We start from the raw sequence: 26376 nt of genomic DNA on the forward strand, positions 1-26376 counted from the left end.
ATACAAAATGTAAGTGAAGTAGATTGGTAGAGTAGTGTTTTTGTTTTTTTTAGTGACAGTTGTAGGAGAGGAATCAGTTGGGAGCCATTAACAGTATAATTAATACACTATTGTGAAAAAGTGCATTTTTTATGATTTTTCGGAGGAATGGAGACTGGGTATAATCTAACGGAAAAGGGAAGGGAGTTCTACAGGAACGGTGCAGCCCTAGAGAAGTCTTGAAGGCGAGCATCGGAGATAGGAGTATGAACAGATGTCCCTTTTTGTTTACACAATCCTGAATAAACCCTCTCTGGTATTATAAAGGAACACTTTGCAATCTATGCTCATTTTCCTGAGTACATTATTTTGGTCTAAATTGTGTAAATTGATTTTCAAGTTACCACAATCTGTTTTTAAGTGGAAAGACTCCATAACAAATTTTTAGAGACATCTCGAATGATATTGGCTTGCATTGTTATTCACTTAGCCCAACTGACATTGTAAACATCTTACCCAATGTAACATGAATGCTATCAATCACTGGAGTTTGCTGTTGATCCCAGGTGTATCCACAGTCGCCAACACACTTTGATGGAACTCCATTAATAAGAACCTCTACCTATAGGCAAAATATACAATATTATTCACAATTTACTGTTTGAATTAAGAAAGACAACATTATCTTATTATAAGCCTTCACAATGTGCTTCATTTCATTCTATTGTTATTTCTCTTTCTTCAACATATGTAGTTATTTCTCCTTGTTTTTTACCAACTCTCCTCTTTGCACATGCTCTTTTATATTACATATAAACTATAGCAAAATTGAGTATTTTCTAGACTATATAAATAATGTGTTATCAAACCCTCTTTATTGTGTATTTTGACAGTTAAAGGTGCACAATGAATGCTAATGATACTCTACTTAATCTGTTCTGTGACCTCCATGTTTCTTTTTCCCTCTTCATGATTTTGCCATTTTTCAATACTCTCTTTTATCTTGCTTCTTGTCTCCCCTTTCTTGCCACCTCATTAGTGCTCACTGGTCTTTTTTTTGCTATTCACTCTACAAGTCATCTCTATCTTTTGAAATTTATTAGAAAACCAGACTATGTTATATTTTATAGTGAATAAAGAAGAAAAAAAAGACTAAGGTAGTAGGAAACAGCAAAGCTCAGAATAACTGCTGTTGTTCATTATTTTCTCCTAAGCCTGTCCCCCAGTAGGCACCCTGTGCTCTCGTGTTTTACGAAAAGAGGTAGATGTGTGTGGTGGAATGGCATTCCGTTTATACATTTGATAGTTGTGTTACATTTAGTTATGACCATGTGAACAGAAGGTGGGATACTGAGAAGCCATCATTATGGATATTTGTTTTTGGATTAACCTGATTGTTAAAACTAATGAGCAGATCCTCATTGGTGTTACTCTGCTTACTGATATCCAACTGAACAACCTCATATGACACTATAATTGTATCTAGTTAAATAGTATACCTGAGACTTCTTGTGTGGTGTTCTCACAAGATCTCCAAACAGGTTTTGACGGAACAATCCACCAGACGTTATTTTAACAGCTGAAATTTTTGCATTTCGACCAGTAACAGATGAATCATTTATCTATTCACGAGAAAATGAAGTAAATTTAGTCAGAACACTCTAGAAACATGTGATGTTATATATCACATTGATTTACACAATAAACATTTCTATATTGCAATAAAGCAGACAACAGGTCGAACATTGTGGGTGGGTGGTTGGGGGCTATTCATTAACCCCTTAAGGACCAAACTTCTGGAATAAAAGGGAATCATGACATGTCACACATGTCATGTGTCCTTAAGGGGTTAAGTGCAGAATGTTTGTTGAATAGCATTCATTGAAATCCATTCAGCTATTCGCAAAAGGCATATTTGGTTAATTTAGTAATTGCACTACCTTTTGACTTCCCTTTGATTAGCTGTTCAAATCATCCAATGTGTAATTTTGCACTTGGCATTACTTTAGTGACCCATTCTGGAATGGTTTAACCCCTTAAGGACACATGACATGTGTGACATGTCATGATTCCCTTTTATTCCAGAAGTTTGGTCCTTAAGGGGTTAATTACCTTTTCTTTTCATATAACAAGGATTTGAATAAAATTAAGCAAGTGACAGTGACCAAACTTTTTACAGCAAATTCAGCATATGGTGAACAGATCTTTATTGTGAGTAAAAAATATTTACCTGCAGAAGAGGTTGGTACCCAGCAGCTGTTTCGTAACTGATGTACCATGTGTATCCAAAGCAGCTTCCGTATCTTGCATAGACAGAAATCTGACCTAGTTCTGGAATGGTCTGCAAAGCATACTGTAAATCTAATGCTGATATGTCAGTCCGAAGACCTGAGAAATAATGTAAGACATTATATGCATTTCATATGGCTAGCCCTTTCAATTAATTCTCACCATTTGGAGGTTAATATTTTACAACAACCCGCAACCAGCGAGTAAGGTAATGCATGTATGGCAAGTATATCTGTGCTATTGAACCAAAAATAAAATACTATTTATGTACAAATTATATATATCTGTTGTGTTAGAATTGCACATGTTGTCTTTTTACAGTGTAATATGTGTATCTTTTTACAAAATTAGAGATGCACTGCGTAAACAAGATAGATAATGATATAGCAAAATGAATCACCACTATCCTCTGAGCCAATGGAAATTTCCCTAATAGCAGAGTATCCAATGGGAAGACATAGGAAATGGTGTCATGCACTCTGCCACCACTATAACAGAGGACTCTTGGTCTCTCTTGCTTCCCACCTGTTTGGAACAGTTTCCCATGCCGGACAATCCTACCCAATGAGGATTACACACTCCATTGCTATAGAATATCAAAAGTGATGACTGTCACTCAATTCCTCTAGCATGTTCCTGCCAGAAGAGTAAACATGGCAACTTCACGTATTTCCAAACATTGGTGTCCAGTAAAGTGTGAATCTGGTGGACTGGGTGAAAGGGGGCAGGAAGTTTGTGTGAATCGCGCGAAACAGGGCAGACCTGGTCAGAAGGGATTGGTCGTTCTGAAAAATTGGTTGGTCATGCAAGCTGGCTCACTAAGGGTGGACCATGCAGAGAGCATTGTTTTAGCAATGACTGCAAGAACCTCGTCCCCTGAGCATAATGCAAGCATGTACTCATGCTGCACTCTCTGGGGTCATTTCAATTAAGCCTCCAAAAGTTGGAAATCAAGGAACAAAGTAATGTGGAGCAGCGAGCAGGAAGAAGATTGTCCAGGGCCCTAGCCAAAATGCCAAATCTGTGCACCCTCCCTGAGACACTCACCTTCATATATGTTAATGTTCTCCCACTCATTCATACAGAAACACAGACACAGATGCACACTGACACACACATACACAGCACATACAAACAGATACACATATGCACAAGTAGATACACACTGCCACACTGTCACAGAGATACAAACTGCCATACACACTGCCAAACACAGATATACATAGACACACAAACACACAGATACATACTGCCATAAACACTGCCCCAAACATATACACAGTATGTACAAAAAGATACACACACACACATGAGGAGGAGAATGGCCTGTTCTCCCTTGGTACTTAGTATACAGCATATATCTCAATGTCAAATGATTAATTGTGATGTGACTAGACAGCCATATTGTTTTTTTTGTATTCAATAATTAAAAAAATTAATAAAAATATAATATGCATTTAATTATTTGTTAATAAGCTCTATACAAATGCTATCATTTTGATAGCATCATATATGCAGTAGATTAACAAATGTTTTTCTTTCATTTTCAATAAAAACTATCTATATTTTGTGTTGATACTGTCTGTTTGTTTGTTTGCTTGTTTAACTGCTTTGCTTGGCTTTGATGGGCACCATCAGACAATATAGAACCATTTCCTGCTTCATGTATATTGGATATCTGGAAGCTACTCTGAAAATCACTGGATTTGATTGGTTGCTAATATCACAAGCTCCCTTTAAGTTGGTGTTTTGTTTTTTACCAGTGACGGTTTGGGAATGCAGGTCCAAAATGGCCGTTTTCACAATGGAACCAACACTGACAGTCAAGTGGTAATTTCAGATAAAGAAGTCAACTTTAAGTTAGTATGCAGAGATGAATCCCATTCAAGTCCAGCAAAGCACTACATACTCCATATCTAAGTTCAAGATATTATGAGATTTGTTTACTTTGTTGATAAAATCTTGCCCTGATCATATCAGTTTGTGTCTCCATTATGAATCATCTCTTACCATCAACTTCTTTTCCATATGCTTGAATACTGAAGGTGCCTCCAACAAGGGGTGATGCAGCTTGTGTCCGGTTGATTTGGATTAATGAACCTTCAGGCCATGATTGTGCTCTGTAGGTTGCAGCATCTTGTGTGTTGTTTTGAATATTCTGTAAGAATTTGGCATCAAACAATTAAAAACAGGATCTTAAAGAAATGTATATATATTATGCATTTCAGCTTTTTTAGATCCCGTATGCAGAGTGCTTTAAAACGGCTACTGATTATATATTGTCAATAAACGAGAAAAATGAAAAACATTAACATAGATTATTAATCCTAGTAATGTTATTAAGAATAATTAGCATTTGCATTAATATGTCAACATGACCAGCATCATAGATCATCAACCTGGTTATATCTCCACATGCAACATGTCATATAAAGAAGGCATTTTATTCAAACATGTACTCCAAATGCTATAGAGCCCCTGTCTCTACTTCTATACAGCCCCACCCCCATGTATACCATCAAAAAGTAATAAAGAAAAAGTTTTGCTTACCCTTTTTTACAGTGACAATGCTTCCTCTGTGCTGCTCACCTCTTTGCCTCCCATGACATCATCGAGGAGGCATTGCCTCCTCCGTGATAGTCCAATCCAATGCTCCTCATAGAGGAACATTGGCGACCTGATGTGTGTGTGCTGCAAGCACATTCAGGCTTGCCCATAAAAAATAATTGCATTCATTGCTTTCCTATGAGCTTCAGCATCACGTGACCGAGGTTTACTTGGCCAGTGCTGCGGAAGTGCCTCTTGTGGCTCTCAGGAAGATGGAAACTAGATGTGGATTTATCCCTGAAACGTAAACATCACAGTTTTTGAAAAAATAAACTGCAATGTTTTATATTGTATGTTTAAAAAGACAGGGACACTACGTCCACATCATTTCAATGAGATTAAGTAGTTTGGGTGCCAACTGGAAGAATAACAACAATATTCAGAAATCTCACTGGTTTTGCAAGTTTAAAGTTATTTAGACATTTTTTTATACTTCTTTCCCTGCATTTCAAAAGCTTGAGTAAGCTCTATCACCTTAGATTTCAGGTAGGAACCTTCACTCATTCCAATCAGTTCACAAAAGGCTCTAGACACCATCAGATAGATCAGAATAACAGCCCATGTTCTTCAATAAAGCATGCATTTTTTTACCATTTTTAGGATTCCAAGTAAAAAATGCTAAACCTGCTTTTGTTCTATTTATGTTCTGACATAGATTGAAAGGCATTCTAACAGCACATATATAGTTAATCATATTAAATATCTACTTACATCTGCAAAGCCAACAGAAAATAGTGGGAAATTGTAACCACAATCATAAGGGTTGATGGTAATGGCAAAGTTTGTATTTGCTATGTTGTTTGACAGCTGATTTACAGTTACATCACTAACTAGTATTCCTTTGTCCATTAAAGCTGGAAGCCTCCGAGCAACTATAATAAACATAAGAAACAAGTAAATTAGTAATCTGAATTATAGTTTTATCAGAATAAGGCATACAATTTAGGAACCTAACAAATGTTTTCTAGCTTAAATTTATTGAGTTATAAAAATATTTTTAGCAGTTACATTTTAGCATTAGAGCATATTAATCCTGTGAATACTATGCAAATAATAAAGTTACATAAAACAGTATTCTGATGTGGAAGTCTATATCTGACATGCCAAACAGTGAAGCATTGCAGTTCCTTTTAATACCATGTTTTTTGAAAGAAATGTGTAGTGACGAGCTTTCAGGAATTTTTACTTTAGACCTAATAAAGTGAGGAACTCCCTGGAGCTTGTCACTTCTAACGGTAACACAAGAAACTGAAATACTTCAGTATTTTGCATCTGTATTACTGGACTTAAAGGAATACTTTAGTGTCAGGAATACAAGATTACTTGATAAATGTCTGTTTACTTATCTTTTTTTACCCATGCCATGACAGTGGTGCTGTAGCTGGCTCCCCCTAACCCTACTTCCATGGCTAAGGTCATCAGCTTTGATGATCTCAGTCAATCCAAATCCAAAGCTTTCCCATAGGCACTGCGCTAATCAGCATCTCCTCATAGGGATGCATTGAAACAGCGTTCAGCGCCTTCATGCATAGTTTGGAGATGCTGAACGTAGGTGCTGCACACTATACAGCATTCAGATAAGAAGCACCTCTAGTCTGAGTGACTGTCAGTAGAGGTCTTACTAGCCAACAATGTAAATACAGCTTTTTCTCTGAAAAAGCAGTGTTTACATTAAAAGGCCTGCAGGGACAGGATATAGACACCAGAACCACTACCTTACGTTGTAGTGGTTTTGTTGACTATAGTGTCGCTTTACTGTGATTTACCCTATTGCTCCTATCATTATATTTATACCTCGACTTTTACCCTCTCTCCACCTTTTTTCATTAATCAATTTTATAAATTGTGTCTCCTCTCTTCATGATGCCCAATCTCTTACATACATTATGTGGAGCAGTATGGACCCTAGTATCAAGACAGAAGAATGAAGAATTAAAGAAACACTCCAAATGCTTTAAGCACTATAGCAGTGGTGTTTGCAGTGCCATGTGCTGGTGCCCACCTATTCCAAATTTAAGTAGCCTATTTTATAATAATCTGACTTCATATTTTGGATCCTTTGGGTGCCAGTCCCACCTACCTGCTGCCTCCTGCAATGACATCATTAACTGACTGCTCTCAGCAAATGAGCTAAACCCTGCACTGTTAAACATAACTCAGCCAGAGAGGGTCAGGTTGTCCTGGGAGCTGCAAGGGGTGGGAAGTGGCTCCTCGCTGACCCCAGGTAAGGTGTCAAACTGTTCTAAAACATTGAGGGAGCACCAGTGCTCTCATGATACCATAACCACTACAGCATGCTGTGGTGGTAACGGTGCTTGCATTGTTCCTATAAGATAAATGTTACTAAGCAGATATTCCCATACATACTACCAGCTACAAATTATATTACCATCAAAATTGGTAGTTGTTGCAATCTGTCCAATGTAAAGATCGTCAATGTATAAGTTGGATGGCTGCAAACTAATGGTATTAACTTTGAAGTTTTTGCCCTGATAGAGGGGTTTCACAAGGCTTAGCATGTCAATGCATGTATATGTCCAACTGCAAGAGAAAACAGAAAACAAAACTCTCTTTAGTCATAATTTATAACAATTATTATGAAAATCCTTTTGTTTTTTACATTGTGCTTACATGGTGGTCTAAAGTTTGAATATAAAGATTGTATTACCACTATAAAGTATAAAGGAGTGTGTGCAAAATATGGATAACAGTTTCAAATGTTATACTGTAAAATTGGACAGAGCACTCTAAACCTACCGTTCCTGCATGTCAAATGTGTTTTGTTAGAATAAATAACCCATAAATTGGTGCGCAATATCAAATAAAACAGTGCACAATTATCTTACACTATATATAATGCAAATAAAAAAAACAATTAAGGTGCATAAGTGACTACCAATTGTTCATACAATAATGGTACAAAGATTCATTTATTAAGAGCAAAAAAAAAAAATCACCAGCAGTTAACAAACATAACTAAATCAATAACTAATGAATGTTGCTCCTTTTTTTCATTCTTTAGTGTTATGTTATGTTAGAATTAAGAGTTTCTTGTTAGTAGTGCCTTGTTTTACCCATTGCACAGTTCTGCAGAATATGTTGGTGTTAAATCAATAATTGTTTTCATAGGCTGGCCTAATTCATTTTAAGATATAAGTAAGCAAAATGTATTAAGGTTCCTCTTAAACGAAGCTACTGATTTAATACCTAGCTTATAGAAAAAGCCTCAACCACCAACATTTGGTGAGCAGGATAGAGGACACAAGATCCATGGAGGAATTACACTGTAGTGGGTTGGATGGCCATACGCACACGTAAATAAAGTCTTGAAGCCTTGGATAGACCATTGGTCCCCTAATCGCAACACACCATCATAGGCTTCCATGTTCCTCTTCCTCTGATACACCTGCATTACATCGCACATGTCCTGATAGCACTCTCTGTGCTGCCGCTCAAATGAGACACTGTGGCCCTTCTGACTTCCCCAGCAGACATTCTGCCCATTCAGATGTACCCTAATATCCAGATATGTCTTTGCATATGCACTTTTCTGAGGTTTAACTATTTTTTGAGGTTTTAACTAGTTTCTTCTGTCTATTATATGTCATTATATTATTTTACTTCCTTTCTTCTTTTCTTTCTCCAAACCATGGTATTTCTTAGTAGTACATACATGATTTATATTTTACATCTGTAGTTTACTTATTATGTACATTATGGGTAACATGGAAATATGTGAAATGCTTTATACCAGCTATAAAGACTGTGAATTCCACAACTATTCTGAGTGTGTTATGACATGTTTATCTTTTCCACTGTTAATCTGATAAACCTTGCTCTATCTTAATATAAAGCAAATTAAGCAAAACAAAAAGACAGCCCAGAAATAAAATATATGACAGAAATAAAATATATGAATCAAAAATATAAGTAGACACTTTAAGAGAACCTATAGTCCTGAATATAATTATAGTTTTCTCAGGAATATAGGTTCACTTAGAGCAAAGTGATAATTTTTATACCCATGATTGCTCTGTAATAGTGATGTCCCGAACTGTTCGCTGGCGAATAGTTCCCGGTGAACATCGCTTGCTCGCGTTCACCACAGACGGCGAACACATGCGCTGTTCGGTCCGCCCCCTATTCGTCATCATTGAGTAAACTTTGACCCTGTACCTCACAGTCAGCAAACACATTCCAGTCAATCAGCAGCAGACCCTCCCTCCCAGACCCTCCCACCTCCTGGACAGCATCCATTTTACATTCATTGTGAAGCTGCATTCTTAGTGAGAGGAGGGACAGTGTAGCTGCTGCTGATTTGATACGGAAATTGATAGCTAGGCTAGTGTATATAGTGTCCACTACAGTCCTGAAGGACTCATCTGATCTCTGCAGTAAGGACAGCACCCCAAAAAGCCCTTTTTAGGGCTAGAACATCAGTTGCTTTTTTTTTTCTGTGTAATTTCATTGCAGTTGCCTGCCTGTCTGCCAGCCTGTGTGTCAGGCTCACAGCATATACTGTGCCCACTTGCCCAGTGCCACCACTTACTCACTGGTGTCACAATAGCTTTTGACTGTAATATAATAGCAGTCAGTTTCCTTCACTAGTGTGCGTTTCAGGGCCTGCCCAGTGCCACTACTCACTCATATCTGGTGTCACAAAACTTTTTTGACTGTAATATAATAGCAGTCAGTTTCCTTCACTAGTGTGCGTTTCAGGGCCTGCCAGGGCACAGTGTCACACCAGTACAACTCATATCTGGTGTAACAGTAGTGTACATTTAAAAATATTATTTTTTTGACTGTAATAGATTGAATAGCAGTTAGTTGTCTGCCAGCGTGTGTGTCAGGCTCACAGCGTATACTGTGCCCACTTGCCCAGTGCCACCACTCATATCTGGTGTCACAATAGCTTGCATTTAACAAATAAAAAACTTTTTGGACTGTAATATAATAGCAGTCAGTTTCCTTCAGTAGTGTGCGTTTCAGGGCCTGCCCAGTGCCACCACTCACTCATATCTGGTGTCACAATAGCTTGCATTTAAAAAAAAACTAAACTTTTTTGACTGTAATATAATAGCAGTCAGTTTCCTTCACGCGTGTTCGTTTCAGGGCCTGCCAGGGCACAGTGTCACACCAGTGCAACTCATATCTGATGTAACAGTAGTGTACATTTAAAAAACAAAAAATCTTTGACTGTAATAGATTGAATAGCAGTTAGTTGTCTGCCAGTGTGTGTGTCAGGCTCACAGCGTATACTGTGCCCACTTGCCCAGTGCCACCACTCATATCTGGTGTCACAATAGCTTGCATTTAACAAAAAAAAAACTTTTTGGACTGTAATATAATAGCAGTCAGTTTCCTTCACTAGTGTGCGTTTCAGGGCCTGCCCGGGCAGTGTCACACCAGTGCAACTCATATCTGGTGTAACAGTAGTGTACAGTTTTAAAAAAAAATAAAAATTTTGAGTGTAATAGATTGAATAGCAGTTAGTTGTCTGCCAGCGTGTGTGTCAGGCTCACAGCGTATACTGTGCCCACTTGCCCAGTGCCACCACTCACTCACTGGTGTCCCAATAGCTTGCATTTAAAAAAAACCTAAACTTTTTGGACTGTAATATAATAGCAGTCAGTTTCCTTCACCAGTGTGCGTTTCAGGGCCTGCCCAGTGCCTCCACTCACTCACTGGTGTCCCAATAGCTTGCATTAAAAAAAAACTAAACTTTTTGGACTGTAATATAATAGCAGTCAGTTTCCTTCACCAGTGTGCGTTTCAGGGCCTGCCAGGGCACAGTGTCACACCAGTGCCACTCATATCTGTTATCACAGTAGCTTGCACGCATAGTACCACTAATCGAAAAAAAATGACAGGCAGAGGCAGGCCACCCCGCAGGGGCCGTCGTGGTCATGGTGCTGTGATTCCATTTGGCCCAACAATAATGCCCAGTGTTCAGAGGCCACGTACCCTGAACTTGAAAAGTTCTGAGGACATAGTTGACTGGCTAACACAGGACACCCAATCTTCTACAGCTTCCGCTCGGAACCTTGACGCACCATCCTCCTCCAGCTTAGCTTCGGGCACCTCTCAAGTTACCACTCGCCTGCCTGCCGCCACCACCAACACTAGCACCACAGCCGCTTCACTTGATCTGTCAGAGGAGTTATCTACACATCAGTTGGAAGAAATGAGTGATGCACAACCATTATTGCCAGAGGATGTAGATAACAGGGATATGTCTCAGGCAGGCAGCATTACACACATGGACGTACGGTGTGATGATGATGATGTTGTACCCGCTGCTGCTTCCTTTGCTGAGTTGTCAGATACAAGTGAAGCGGTTGATGATGACGCTGCGTCCATGGATGTCACGTGGGTGCCCGCTCGGCAAGAAGAAGAACAAGGCGAAAGTTCAGATGGGGAGACAGAGAGGAGGAGGAGGAGACGAGTTGGAAGCAGGGGGAGGTTGTCGCAAGGAGCTAGTGGCATAGTCAGACAGCATGCATCGGCACCCGGGGTCAGCCCGACAGCACGCCAATCAACGCATGCTGTGTCCACCACCAGAATGCCGTCATTGCAGAGCTCAGCAGTGTGGCATTTTTTTTGTGTGTTTGCAACCTGTGCCAAAAGAAACTGAGTCATGGGAAGTCCAACACCCACCTAGGTACAACTGCTTTGCGAAGGCACATGATCGCACATCACAAACGCCTATGGGATCAACACATGAGTACAAGCAGCACACAAACTCAAAGCCGCCATCCTCCTCCTGGTCCAGCATCTTCAGCCACATTAACCACTGCTGTCCTCCTTGCCCCCTCTCAACCACCCGCCCCTCCGTCTCTCGCCTTGAGCAGTTCCTGCTCATCTGCCCACAGTCAGGTGTCTGTCAATGACATGTTTGAGCGTAAGAAGCCAATGTCACAAAGTCACCCCCCTGCCCGGCGTCTGACAGCTGGCTTGACCGAATTCTTAGCCCACCAGCTTTTACCATACAAGCTGGTGGAGTCTGAGGCGTTCAAAAAATTTGTAGCTATTGAGACACCGCAGTGGAAGGTACCCGGACGAAATTTATTTGCACAAAAGGCAATCCCCAAACTGTACTCGATTGTGCAAAAGGAAGTAATGGCATGTCTGGCACACAGTGTTGGGGCAAGGGTCCATCTGACCACTGAAACCTGGTCTGCAAAGCATGGTCAGGGCAGGTATATCACCTACACTGCGCATTGGGTAAACCTGCTGACGGCTGCCAAGCATGGAATGCGTGGCTCTGCAGAGGAGTTGGTGACACTGCCATGACTTGCAGGCAGGCCTGCTGCCACCTCTTCTACTCCTCCTACTCCATCCTCTTCCATAACCTCCTCGGCTGAGTCCTTTTCTGCAGCTGCGTCTTGCTCCACATAAACGGCACCCCCCCAGCTCCCAGGTACTGTTCCACATCCCGGATACGGCAGTGTCACGCCGTCTTTGGGTTGACTTGCCTGAAAGCAGAGAGTCACACCGGACCAGCACTCCTGTCTGCCCTGAACTCACAGGTGGATCAGTGGCTGACTCCGCACCAACTGGAGATCGGCAAAGTCGTTTGTGACAACGGAAAATATTTGTTGGCGGCATTGCATTTGGGCAAGTTGACACATGTGCCGTGCATGGCACATGTGTGTAATCTGATCATACAACGCTTTGTGCATAAGTACCCAGACTTACAGGACGTCCTTAAGCAGGCAAGGAAGGTGTGTGGCCATTTCAGGCGTTCCTACACGGCCATGGCACACTTTTCCGATATCCAACGGCAAAACAACATGCCAGTGAGGTGCTTGATTTGCGACAGCCCGACACGTGGGAATTCAACACTCCTAATGTTCGACCGCCTGCTCCAACAAGAAAAAGCCGTTAACGAGTATTTGTATGACCGGGGTGCTAGGACAGCCTCTGCGGAGCTGGGAATTTTTTTGCCACGTTAATGGACGCTCATGCGCAATGCCTGTAGGCTCATGCATCCTTTTGAGGAGGTGACAAACCTAGTCAGTCGCACCGAAGGCACCATCAGCGACATCATACCATTTGTTTTCTTCCTGGAGCGTGCCCTGCGAAGAGTGCTGGATCAGGCCATAGATGAGCGTGAAGAGGAAGAGATGTGGTCACCATCACCACCAAAAACAGCCTTATCAGCATCGCTTGCTGGACCTGCGGCAACGCTGGAAGAAGATTGTGAGGAAGAGGAGTCAGAGGAGGAATGTGGCTTTGAGGAGGAGGAGGAAGACCAACCACAACAGGCATCCCAGCATGCTCGTTGTCACCTTTCTGGTACCCGTGGTGTTGTACGTGGCTGGGGGGAAGAACATACCTTCAGAGAGATCACTGAGGATGAGGAACAGGACATGAGTAGCTCAGCATCCATGCTGTCGTGCCTGTTGAGGGACCCTCGCATAAAAAGGCTGAAGGAGAACGACCACGCTACTAGACTCCCGGTATAAGCAGAAAGTGCCTGAAATGTTACCGAATTACGGCAAGTCGGAAAGGATGCAGCAGTTCCAAAATAAATTAAAAAGTATGCTTTACACAGCGTATAAGGGTGATGTCATAGCACAATGGGAATATAACAGGGGAAGAGGTGAAAGTAATCCTCCTCCTCCCACGACCACGCCGGCAAGGACAGGACGCTTTACAGATGTGTTGTTGATGGAGGACATGCGGAGCTTTTTAAGTCCTACGCATCGCCAAAGCCCTTCGGGGTCCACCCTCAGAGAATGACTCGACCGACAGGTAGCAGACTACCTCGCCTTAACTGCAGATTTCGACACTCTGAGGAGCGATGAACCCCTTGACTACTGGGTGTGCAGGCTTGACCTGTGGCCTGAGCTATCCCAATTTGCGATAGAAATTCTGGCCTGCCCCGCTTCAAGTGTCCTGTCAGAAAGGACCTTCAGTGCAGCAGGAAGTATTGTCACTGAGAAGAGAAGTCGCCTAGGTCAAAAAAGTCTAGATTACCTCACCTTTATTAAGATGAATGAGGGATGGATCCCGAAGGGACTGACAGTGGGCGATACATTCGACTAAAAAAGGCCTGATGAGGGGGAAGTAACAGGGTGTCGCGGCTTCCGGCCTGCCGCATGATATTTAAATCCCTAGCTCACCCCAGGACCTTGCCCTGTCGTGGTTTCCTGTTCCTGGTTTCCTGAGAGTTCTTTATCATTGTGAATCTGACTTCCTGGTATCCTGATTTTGGCTTTTCCCTGGTTATTCTGAATTCTGGTTTCCCTGACTTGGCTTGTGTAAACTGTATTGTGTATTTTCTGGCTTCCTTAACCTCGGTTTTCCCTTTGACCATGTCTCTAGCGTATTAGTCCGGCCATTCTAAGGTCCGGTTTACGATCTGTCCTTTTATTTTCCTTTTCTTGCCTATGTATATGTTTACATAGTTTCTGCGTGCTGGACCACACTAGTAGTCGTGACATTGGGATTAAACTGATAAGAATAGTACTACTTAACACACCACTCCTATCTGGTGGCACATTAGATTGCACGCGCAGTGCCCCAAATTTGAAGTAGGAGGACCGACCAAGCATCTTTTTCCATCTCCCGGTTCCTAAAATTGATGCCTTATATACACGTCCCCTGATAGGGGACGTAACAGGAATTAAACTGATAAGAATAGTACTACTTAACACACCACTCCTATCTGGTGGCACATTATATTGCACGCGCAGTGCCCCAAATTTGAAGTAGGAGGACCGACCAAGTATCTTTTTCCATCTCCCGGTTCCTAAAATCGATGCCTTATATACACGTCCCCTGACAGGGGACGTAACAGGGATTAAACTGATAGGAATAGTACTACTTAACACACTACTCCTATCTGGTGGCACATTAGATTGCACGCGCAGTGCCCCAAATTTGAAGTAGGAGGACCGACCAAGCATCTTTTTCCATCTCCCGCTTCCTGGGTGGAGGAAGAGAGACCTTCAATGACATCAGTGAGGACAAGGAACGGGACATGGCTAGCTTGGTATCCAACCTTGTGCAAATGGGGAGTTTGCGGTTGTGCAAAGGACTGTTTGCGGTTGTTTGCGGTGCGTTAAACGGGGAGTTTGGTCTGTCACTGTGAAGCTGGCGTAACCCTTACACTACCTGATCGATACAACATCATACCTGATGTTTTAAAGCACGTTATTCCAAACAATTTAGGAATGTTAGGTGATTTATGCCCTTTATGGATTAAAACAAGACTCTGCATCAACTATGTAATTTTCCATGGGAGTTTTGCCATGGATCCCCCTCCGGAATGCCACAGTCCAGGTGTTAGTCCCCTTGAAACAACTTTTCCATCACTATTGTGGCCAGAAAGAGTCCCTGTGGGTTTTAGAATTCGCCTGCCTATTGAAGTCTATGGCGGTTCGCCCGGTTCGCCCGTTCGCAAACATTTGCGGAAGTTCGCGTTTGCGAACTGAAAATATTATGTTCGCGACATAACTACTCTGTAATATTAAGTTAAATAAAGTTTATTCACCACGTTTCTAATGTCGGGACTTCTTCTCTGCAGCCAAGCTCCTCCTCCACTGATGCCAGCAACCAAGCTGACATCACTCACAATCTCCTCCAATCCATTCCTTCTCATAGAGAATAATGGATTGGAAGTAGGCATGTCCGACCAAATACTGCGCTCCTCCAATTAAATGCTGCTATCAGCAGCATTTGATTCCAGGAACTGAGTTTCACTCAGTTCTTGAGGTGGAAGACAGCCGCTGGAGGTGTCTAAAACGTAAACATTAGAGTTTCTAAAAAGCTGCAATGTGTCACATTACAGGGTTAAAAAGAGCTGGCCGCTGCACCCAGTCCACTTCATTAAGATGCGTTTCTGACTTGACAGCACTTTAACATTAACATGTTATAAAGTAGGGTAAGTCAAGGAATGGTCCCTAGGTGTAGTTTTACAACACCTCAGATTCTCTCATTGGCAGCTCCTTTTTAGATAGTTTCAGGAGAATTGAAGTTGTATCTTTAAGTACTGCATTACTCCACAAGTAAAGAAGAACAAAATACTGCAGAAAAATACTGTTACTATTAAGTTATATCACTCCACATGGTATCCTGATCCTTAATGCTTTATTTACTAAATTATAGATTCCTATAACATTTGATTCATCCAGCTCAAATCCCAACTCTACATTATGCCTTCAAATAATAAGTTACTTTTCATGATCAGGCTCCTCCTCATCAGAGGAAATTAAATTTTTGTAACAACTGACAATATGATGCAGGACTTATTCATTTTTTAATCAACTGGAAGCATTATAGCACTCCATATTTGTGACCTATGCATTCTGCTGAAAAGTAAAACATTGCTCAAGAAATGAACTGTATTATATTTTCCTTAATTGTTTTTAGTGCAGAAATATTTTATTTACGTTCCTGTTTCCTTTAATAATTATTTTGATTTTAGTTTTTATTATTACAATTCAAACAGCACTACATTTTAGATTGCTTTATAGTATAATCTATAGCTAAAACTCCATACCTGTCTCCTTGATTAAAGTTGTAGGTAAAAGCTTGATTCACATTGACGGTGCCAGCTGTTCCATCATATTGAAAATTCAGGGTAAGCTGGTTCTGCAAATATCCTTTATATGCAAAACATAGCTAAATAGAAAACACACAGTCAGCAAAGGTATACATTAAAGGACATCAAAGGCGTGTGTGTGTGTGTGTGTGTGTGTATAAACATTTAGTATAAATATTTTAATACTAAATTCTTCCAGACATCAATAGATGAATACAAGTTTCCTTTGACCTCTACAATTACTAGAAAAAGTGGTTGCCATTAGCATCCAGACCTTTATTAGTACAGAGAACCTTTGCTCAGGCAATGTTGCCCAAAGTTTTCAATGGAATTGTTGGGGACATAGTTGTGGACATAATTTCATGCCAGGTGAATGGTCTGTATTGACACACAAGGTTATTTAGTAAACTAGTATTTGTCGAGAATTATCCAGGGAATTTGACATTTTAGTCACCAAACTCTGCCATTCTTCCAGCTTGAACTATTTTTACCTTAAATGTATAATTTTCTTGACAATTGATATTCTGAAATTCCCAATTCTGTGAATAAATCTAATGGTGTTTCGATATTGTGTTGTACTTTAGTTTTAGTTTTTTATCATTATTTGAAAGAAATCTTACCTGGCTGTGTAAAGTCAGTGAAATAGACCCATATGTTACTTGAGATGGTTTAAGATCTGTGGAATCATACAGGGTATATGGATTCATCAAAGAGTATCGACCACAAAAAGGTTTTGTCTGGGTTGTCAAGGTTCCTCTATTATTATTTACCTGTCGGCAGAATAAGAACATAAAAAGAACAATGCTCAGTGAGCAACACTTGCATTATCATATAGTTTATTTTATATAAAGGTCTTAGAACATTTGGCTGCTTATAAATATCAGATACAACAAATAAAATGATCATGCTGTGAAGTTAAGTGATTTAATATACCTTTATTTGAGTGTTGGTGTTCAATCTACATTGCAAATGTCAAAATGCAATATTTTCAGTGATGTTAAGTAAAGTGAGAACTGTCATCAAGTCATTGTGAATTCAGTGTGAATTTCAAATTTTGAGCCAAAATTGAAATTTTTCTGATTTAATTTTTTTGTGGGGCTAAAATTAGAAAATTACTTGAATTCACTTTCAGCCCTTGACAATTCATATTGTCTATGTGAAAAATAAATAACTTGGTCTATGTAAAATTTGTACCATAAATTGCAGATAAATTAACAAAACACAGTTTTGGTTACTAATTCCTATTAGTATATTATAGAGTGGGTGAATACTGCAGAAAAACATGGAGAATATCAAACATAAGTACAGTGAGAGTGTGTCATAGGAATCTCACTTACCGGGCTAAAATCTGCTTCGTAATTCCTGAAGAATTTGACTGACATACTTTCTGTTCTATTATTAATGGAATCTGGACACAAAGCACTAACCATACCCAGGACAGCATTCTTCACCTACAAATAAAATTGGAAAATTAGGTTATGTGTAAAAGATTGTCATGCACAATTTAGACTGGTTATCTAACACCTTTCAGCCTGTTGGGAGTGTATGAGATGATATGCATAGTTTGCATTACATTCTGGGTGTAATGTGGAAATGCAATAATGCCAACTGTTCTTCCAACCAGCCCTAACAAGCAAGACGATAAACAGAATTGGAACTTGAAATGATATTAATACAAAAATTACTGCAAACAAGGTATAACGGAAGAGAGACCTCCTGAGCAGAAGCGTTTGCTGACACAGGTGCAGAGTAAACTCCATCCCACACCAATGTGAAAGTATGCGTGTCTGGTGTGCCTTTAATGATCTCAATAACATCCACTGTCATGTTGCTTCCTTCAAGGATTTCGTACGAAAGCAGCTGGAAGTCACCTGAAAAAGTAAAACAATGCTTACAATACTTGTAGGTATTGCTTGGCTGGTACAAAGGCTGATACACAGTAATATAACACTTGTATGCTTGGATGGACAGTAATATATGACATCGAATTTCAATACATGACTGAAAATAAGCATCACATAAGCATCCCAGCCCTTAAAGCAGGATTAAAATAATACAAAATGGGGTGAAACCAGTACAGAAAGCAGGAAGACTGGGGGCGGGGCCTGACCATCATGGCCACCGGACGTGTTTGGCATGAGCTCCGTACAACAGCCGCGGACATCGGCAATATTAACGACAATACCATCCCCAAAACTCACCCAGCCGGGTACCGCAATGCCTCTAACGACAGGGGAGAGCTCTGATCCGAGCCTGGAGACACACGCTCCGGACGGCGGCCAGACACAGCACCCGCGACTTGTACACCAGGCAAGTCCCACGGAGGGTGTAAACGGCCGTTCCTCCAGCCTGGGACCGCAGGTAAAGCACAAAATACCCGTCTCCCCCCCCCCCCCTCTGGACCGGCGGGGGATATCCCGGTCCATACAGAAAGCACGGCAACCTCACAATGCCGCCCAGACAGCCCAAGCAAGGCCCATGAGGCTCACCTAAAATGGCTGCCGCCCAGGGAAAACTACAGCCACAAGCCGACCAGGGGGCACAGGAGTGGATGATTTCATTCAATGCCAGATTTGAGGCAATGTGTCAGGGCTTTTGGGAGCGACTTGAACGCAGACCTCAGGGGAAACTGATCCCTGTTGCCTCAGAGCCCCAAAATGCACCTACAGCGGTTAAATTATTGCCTAATTCAGGACTCACCCCACAGCACGACACACTCCCACCCGCACCCCCCGCGTCACGCGGGAGGGGAAATGCAGGAATCCATGGCCGCTCTTCTTTCAAGCTGGGGACCCCAGTGGTGGTGACCCCCCACAGCCGTCCATACACCCCGGGGCATGTCCGCATCCCGACAGACCCAGGGGCCCACGATCCTGGAGTAGGGATCAATGGAACACAGGCACAGGTGCCCGCACAGGTTTTGGGTCGAAGATGCAGGGAACCTGGACCCTGCAGACCCTCCAGCTGGCAGCAGGACAGTGTACATACCCCCTGCAGACGAGTCACCTGGAGAGACGAAGAGGGAACAGAGGTGCCATACAAGCCGTGGCGACATCTAAACATGGACACAAAGGGACTACCAATCCAGGGAGCCGGCTGAAAGCCACGTTCTCACAAAGAACTGCTGCCACATACAGCCACGACCCAATGGAAGATGCGCAAGCAACCCATCTAGCACCCCTTGTTATTACCCCTATGCAATATCTACACATGTTCATGTTACTAATTTGTCTGAAATCTCTTGCTCAGAAAAGCGGCTCTTAGCATGACGCACTATCATCATATTTAGCATGACTGGGTAGCATAAAAGTTGTGAATGCCTTTACTAAAAAGCCTTATATGTCTCGAGTTTTAAGCATGACAACCATATCGTAAAGCAACATATTAGATGTAACTAAATAGCCTGTATTAAGCTTGTCTTATAAACTAAATATTATGCGTTACTATGCATGCCGTGCAAATGTTAACTACTATCTGTTTCCAAACTACAGGTGAATACTGATGTGACATTGCAGGCAAGCGTATGTTATGTTCACAAATTACTTTACTCCCTTTAGCTACATGTCTAGGAACCAGCTTGTAATATGAGAAACGTACGCCTACCCTTTATACCCCACCTAGACATGTTAGATATAGCACACATCATGTCACTTAAAAAATTGTGCAGTATACTCGTTTGCCTCGACCTTTGTTATGCTTTCAGTTCTCTTTCTTGCCTCCACTGTTGGGTCATGGTATGAATAATTGTTAATCTTATGCACACAAAAATAAAGATTTATAAAAAAGAAAAAGAAAGCAGGAAGACTACCATAAAGTGGGTAGGGTTTTGGGGGAAACTGGCTAAGTGGGTCAAAGTGTTGGTGCAACTACAAATAATGTTAAGTAGACTTGAGCTTCCAGACGTAAAGTGGTTTCTAGGTTTTCAATCCATTTATGCCCATGCATGCACTCTCTTCTGTTTCACTAAAAGAGTAATATTTGTTGGTGAATCTGCAGATTGTAAACGCATAGACTTGTGCATGTCAAAAAAAAAATAATCAGTTCATCTAAATTGATTCATTCAAAAAAATAAATTTTGTTTTGGGCAATTCAGGATTTGTCATTGTGGCATTTCAGTTCGGAACAAAAAAATTGTATATGCAATCATTCCGACAATTCAAAAGGGTGAGAAAGTTGGCCAGTCAGTGTTCTGCAAAATATAGATATAATGCATATTCTTTACAGCACACTTCATATATAACTTTTTTTCTCATTTTATTTATTTTTTTACTGCACCTTCTTTTTTCCTTCCTTTGGTCACTTTTCACTTGATCTGTCCATAAAATGGTTTTGTGTACTGTCTTTATATTTTGTTTTGTGATTTGTCCATAAATTGTTTCAGAGTTCAGAATTATGGATGAACCGACAATCGACCAAAATTTGAACAAATCAAGATTCAGGTGAAACAGAATGCACAAGTCTAATGCATAGCTCGGTGGTAAGTAACTTTCAACTGGGTTTTATTATTCTGGCCTTGGATTTCTAGACTTATCCTTGGAAGCTGCATTTTTAGAGTGGCCATATTTAAGAAATAATGTATTTCATGAGCTCCTTTTAAAGAGAACCAACGCGTTTCTAATAGATTATTTTTGTATCACTAATAGGCATTATGCTTGGAAAGGGGAGTTCATCTAAAAGTTTTAAGTTCCAAAATGCTGTTAGTCCAGGAAAAAAGGATTAAAAGTTATGGCAATTACTTCACTGAGCTGTAAAAATCAGACAAAGCATTTGAACAAGGTTTAGTTAGTGTCTGATCACAATAAACAATATGTAAAGTCATAACTTTCTCTACAGTTCCATCATACAAACCTCTTTGTGAAATGAATGTTACAGTGTAGACAGTTCCTTGATCAAAACTTTCTGCAGTTACAGTCACTGTATCCGGTTTCAGAGACCACAGTTTATTTAACACAGACATAACTTCTTCACTTGTAGCATCAGCTGACAAAAAATCTAGTAAAACGAAATATCAAATGTTACAATAAATGAACATTTTTTTTTCTAATAGGTTATAAATCACTTTTAACAAAATTATTTTTTTCTCCAAACTTGATGTCATGAGGCTTCCTAGATTTTGGCATCTAGCCAAGTCTCGGTTAAAATAGATTGAAATAATAATATGACTGAGCATTTTAAAATGTTCAGGTACAAGACTGCAGCCCTTAAATCCCTGGATTGTGGAAACTTTAGACCCAGCAAATCTTTCCTAACTAAATAGCTCTCACATAGAATGTAGTGAATAAAGCCTATATAATGTTTTTCATTAATATTATTTATATTTACTATAGGTCCACGAAACCCTTTAGGTTATACGCTTACAAACTATCTAGCTTAGTACTTTTTATAAACGGGGTACAAATTCTAGATTTTGGCTCATGGCTAGGGCCCTCTGTTCGTGTAGTATTAGCTTGTCTATGGTGAGTCTTGGTGAGCCTCTGATGAACTTCCAATATTCATGAAACATGTTAGACGGTAGTTCCAGTTTCTACAGTCTGTGTCCTTTTGCCCTTTATATAAAGGGATTTATATATCAATAAACAAAGAGGTTGAGGCTACCTTTTTTTTCCTCATCTGAGGGGATAAGGTTGGATGAGATATCATGCTGCTATTTCATTTGTACAAAATGTCTAATATTGTCCTTGATATAATATTCATAAGCTTTTCAAGTGCTTTAATATTGTTGGATAAACTATACAATTATTATTATTTATTTTTTTTAATAATGCAATATCAAAAATATATAATTAATAAAAAAATATCAACCTATTTTCAAAGTTAATCAAAAAACACTAAATCATTTGAAAAGGTTATCCAAAAATATAAAATCAAGATCGATGTTAGAAACAAATGTATTCTATTTGTTTCTATGGTAATTCACAAATTTTTAATTATGGACAATTATTATTGTATATATAAAAAAAAATAGAGAAAGAGGTTTAGGTTCTGCAGTATCAAAAAATCTGTAAAGCTAGCCCGCAAACCACTGTCACCCTGATACAGTGGTAACAATTTAAGCACAAGCGCAAACAAGATTGCTTAGTGCTCCTCAGTGATACCACATTTAATGTTCTTTCTTTTTATATATATATTTTTTAATATTTTTTTTAATTTTTGTAGTTATCATTTTATTTTGTATGTGTACATATTTATTTTAAACCAGGAACTCGACATTAAGATTGTTCGTGTTCATATTTATATTGAAAAAAGCAAATATACTGCATCACAACAAAATTAAGGAAATATTTTTGTATGCAACATGTAATGAAAAAGGAAAGAGATCTAAAATGCTAGGTGTAAATTGTGATAAAAAGTATCACACATAAGTATATATTTGAGTATAACTTAAACCTTACAAAAAAGTTACACAATTGTATTCAATCAAGAAAAAGACGACTAAATATATATAATAGAGGTTACTGCTAAAGTGCAATATTTTCTGACATGTATTAATGTAAAGTTCATGTACTAGCAAGAGGCTGCATCTGCTTATAGTTAAATTGTTATCTGCAAGCGGCATGTCTACTGTGAACTGATTAAAGGGAGGAAGAAATTGTTTTTAGAACATATCCAGTTGTTTACAATGAAAGTAACAACATGAATAATAACTGATATTTTGGGACTGGAGTAAAAATAGCCTTACTTCACAAGTGGCAGATCATTTTACTTGCAAATGTGTATTTTTTGCATGCATTAGTAGACAAGAGAGGCTAGGCATACCAAGTAGTTTCCTAAATGTACAGTCTTTATTTAATGGACAAAATACAGACCATGTTCCTTAAATAATTACTGCCTATTTAGGAAACTACTTGGTGTGCATACACTGCCTACGTCCTCTTGTTGTGGTAGTTTTTCTTCTTTTAAATATAGTCTCCTCCTTTACTGTGTTGATTCCCTTTATGTATTTAAATGTTTCTATCATATCCCCCCATCACATTCTATGTTTCTATGTTATCTACTTGTACGTTTTAAGGTTTCACCCTCCCTCTCTGGAGCACCCTTGTGGGAATAATGTTTTCTTAGCATCTTAGCATTTTCATAAGAGTACATTTAGCTGAATTTGGGTTAGCTTGTTTTTGAAGAAAATGTTTTTTTTATTTAACTGCTTAAGGTTTCACTGAATCATTTGCATTTCTATGTTATATTACCTGTTTTCTCTTGGTCATAGATTAATTGGTAGTAGAGATCAGAACAAGACGACACACACTGCTTTGTAACTGTGATATTTTGCACCTCCTGCACTGGAGTTGAAGTCTCCCAGTTTTTTATAGATATAATCTGTCCAAAAAAAAAACAACAGAAAATGTGTTACTCTAAGTATAGTAATATTTATTCATACATATATCATTATATATTACATTATTTCAATGGACAGATAATGTATTTCTTATACTGCATTGCAAACATTAATACCAAACACAGTCAGACAGATACTGTGTAATGTAGGAGAGTCACACATGCCCCTCATTACCCGATTTTACTGGGAGTTCCACTCCTAGGCAGCAGCTGCTATTTGCAATTTCTAGCATTAATACAGACAATTTCTCGAGAGCAGCATTATTTTCTCCCCAACTCTTTTCCTACCATATCTTAAGGGGTTGCAGATATTACTTCATAATTATATTATCACATACATAATTTCTGATATTTATGTATGTATTGATTTGTGACGAATTAACCATATTTAAAGATTTTAAGTTATCTTGCAAGATTTGAAAAATATTCTGTGCATGTGTGCTCGTTGTTTCTTTAATGTATATTTAGGTCTCTGAAGCAGCACCACTGCAATCACAAATGTTAAAGAAAGTCCGCACTACTTAAGCATACAATAACAAAGTATTATTACGTTTATACCTGTGTTTCGCTTGCTACAGTAGTTGTAGTCTGAATGCTTTGTGTTTCTTTAATAGCATCTGTGGTCTGCTCTTCAAGGTAGGAGCTGCCTCTTTTGTACAAACCTACACTAAGTTGTGCTTGCCCGCCATAGTTTGCAAGGTATGCTTCAATATAATATCTAAAAATATAAATAAATAAAAAATTACAGCGCATTTTCCAAGCAACAGACTAATTGGTGGACAAAAGTGATATAAACTTACGGTTTTCCTTCCAGAAGATAGAACTCATCTGACCTCTGAGTATTGTAATTGTAATAAGACGAAGGTGAGTAAGAGCCATAAGCAACCTTTACCTAAAAATAAAATAGTAATCATCCATTAATAAACTCTGTTTCAAAAAAAATTCTATATGTTTTGTTAAAAAATAAATATATCTTTACATTTTATCAAATGGAAACATGTAATTTTATTTAATTTCACTATTGAAATGGTTTATTTATTTTTTTAAAGGAAATACTATTATGAATGCTATTTAGTGTGTGTATTGTTTGTACATATACAAAAATTAAAGGTATAAGTTCAGCCATATTTCATTTTAGTTGTTCTTAAATGTTTTTTACAGGAAACAAATTATGCATAGGGCACTGCACTAGTGACACATTCTTCAGTTAAAGAATTAGCTCATTTTACGTTGTATATAAGTTCAGTGACACTTTGCCACTAATATTATATAAAAGATCTACATTTGTAAAATGACTCTTTTTTGTGCCTAAGGAATCTTATTGAATTTATTGATACTTTTCCATTGAGCTCCTGATCTCTAAACTGGATCTCCTGCTGCAATCCCCTGCTCTTTTCTCCTTTCCCATCATTTGTTATGGTCTCTCCTCCAATCCCTCAGTCTTTTCTACTTTACCATGGTCCCTTTTCCTTTCCCGTTAGTCTCACAATCTGTATTCTTGGCCTCTAACTTCAATTGCCTTATGTCCTTTCCATTCCTATAGGTGCTTTCACCACTACCATCAATGTTTATCTTCCCTCCTTCTCTTTAGTCTAGTATTTTTTCCCCCTTTTATTATTTTGCAACCAACTTCCTTTAACCTTCATCCCCCTATTCCCTATTCCCTATTAGAGAAAAAAAATGCAATCATCGTAAACTTGAATTACAGAGTTTAACTTGTAGGAGAGGAGATTATAAAGCTTTAGAAACTAGAAAGTACATTAACACACTGTTGCTGTTATATTACCTTGTCTTCTGGATTTCCAGTGATATTAAAGTACAGAGAATATATATCATCTCCTTTGATGTACAAACGGTAATAATCTGTCTCTGAAGGCACTAGAAAGCCACTAAGTCGAACAGTAAAAGCCGAGTCAGAAACCCAAGTTTTATATGCCCCATCCAACCAACTTTTTCCTGCGTAGCCGGTAGTATTTTCATTAAAGGTCAATGCTTGGTTCAGCGAGTAGGTGTTGTTCCATCGCTCCATCTTCAGTCCTCTGCTTCCTTTTTTTTGTTAAAAAATATATATTTGGTCAAAAAATACTAATAACAGTAACTTCATACTGATTAAAATTATATGTAGATTCATAATATTTTTCAAGACACAACATTAGACATTGTATTAAATACATGAGGACCAGACTGATTATTCTACTTGTTAAGTCTGGCAACAAAATCTAGGAAATGAACATGATATGTGAATGAACATACTAAGATTTTGCAATGCAACATTTATTTCAGTCAGCTTATGTATGTAATGATAGGAATTAAGCATCTATATGGTCAATATGAGATGATTTCCGAATGGGTTTATAGAAAGAGAAAGAACAGGTTTTAAGTAATTGATCAATTCAATGTTACAAGAAATGCAGGCCTTAATTAACTCCTTTTAGAGACCAATTTCGCTTTTTGGCATTTTAGGACAAACAACTTTATCATATATGATATGTGTTTATTTAATGTGTTTTGTCCATCCTATTTAGCATATACTCAAATATATTTGATTTTTAATTCCTAATACGGCTATCTTTTGATGCAATATTTATCATACTAGAATTCAGTGAATCATTATTTGC

At 39.1% G+C, this 26376-nt stretch overlaps 1 protein-coding gene across 1 annotated transcript in view; it reads right to left on the minus strand.

The window, feature by feature from the left end:
* The window catches only part of LOC134608371 (fibrocystin-L-like), a 124371-nt gene that overhangs the window by 74384 nt on the left and 23611 nt on the right, over nt 1-26376 (minus strand). Inside the window, exons 16-30 of the mRNA XM_063451134.1 lie at nt 25545-25804; nt 24559-24650; nt 24317-24476; nt 23611-23740; nt 21275-21418; nt 18140-18297; nt 17764-17877; nt 17047-17196; nt 16385-16506; nt 7265-7416; nt 5587-5747; nt 4279-4426; nt 2210-2367; nt 1479-1601; nt 496-601 (exon numbers count right to left, since the gene is read on the minus strand). Of these exons, the coding sequence (XP_063307204.1) occupies nt 496-601; nt 1479-1601; nt 2210-2367; nt 4279-4426; nt 5587-5747; nt 7265-7416; nt 16385-16506; nt 17047-17196; nt 17764-17877; nt 18140-18297; nt 21275-21418; nt 23611-23740; nt 24317-24476; nt 24559-24650; nt 25545-25804 (2178 nt within the window). The remainder of the gene's footprint in view (nt 1-495; nt 602-1478; nt 1602-2209; nt 2368-4278; nt 4427-5586; nt 5748-7264; nt 7417-16384; nt 16507-17046; nt 17197-17763; nt 17878-18139; nt 18298-21274; nt 21419-23610; nt 23741-24316; nt 24477-24558; nt 24651-25544; nt 25805-26376) is intronic.

The sequence above is a fragment of the Pelobates fuscus genome, chromosome 4 (genome assembly GCF_036172605.1).
Source record: "Pelobates fuscus isolate aPelFus1 chromosome 4, aPelFus1.pri, whole genome shotgun sequence".
Classification (NCBI taxonomy): Eukaryota; Metazoa; Chordata; class Amphibia; order Anura; family Pelobatidae; genus Pelobates; species Pelobates fuscus.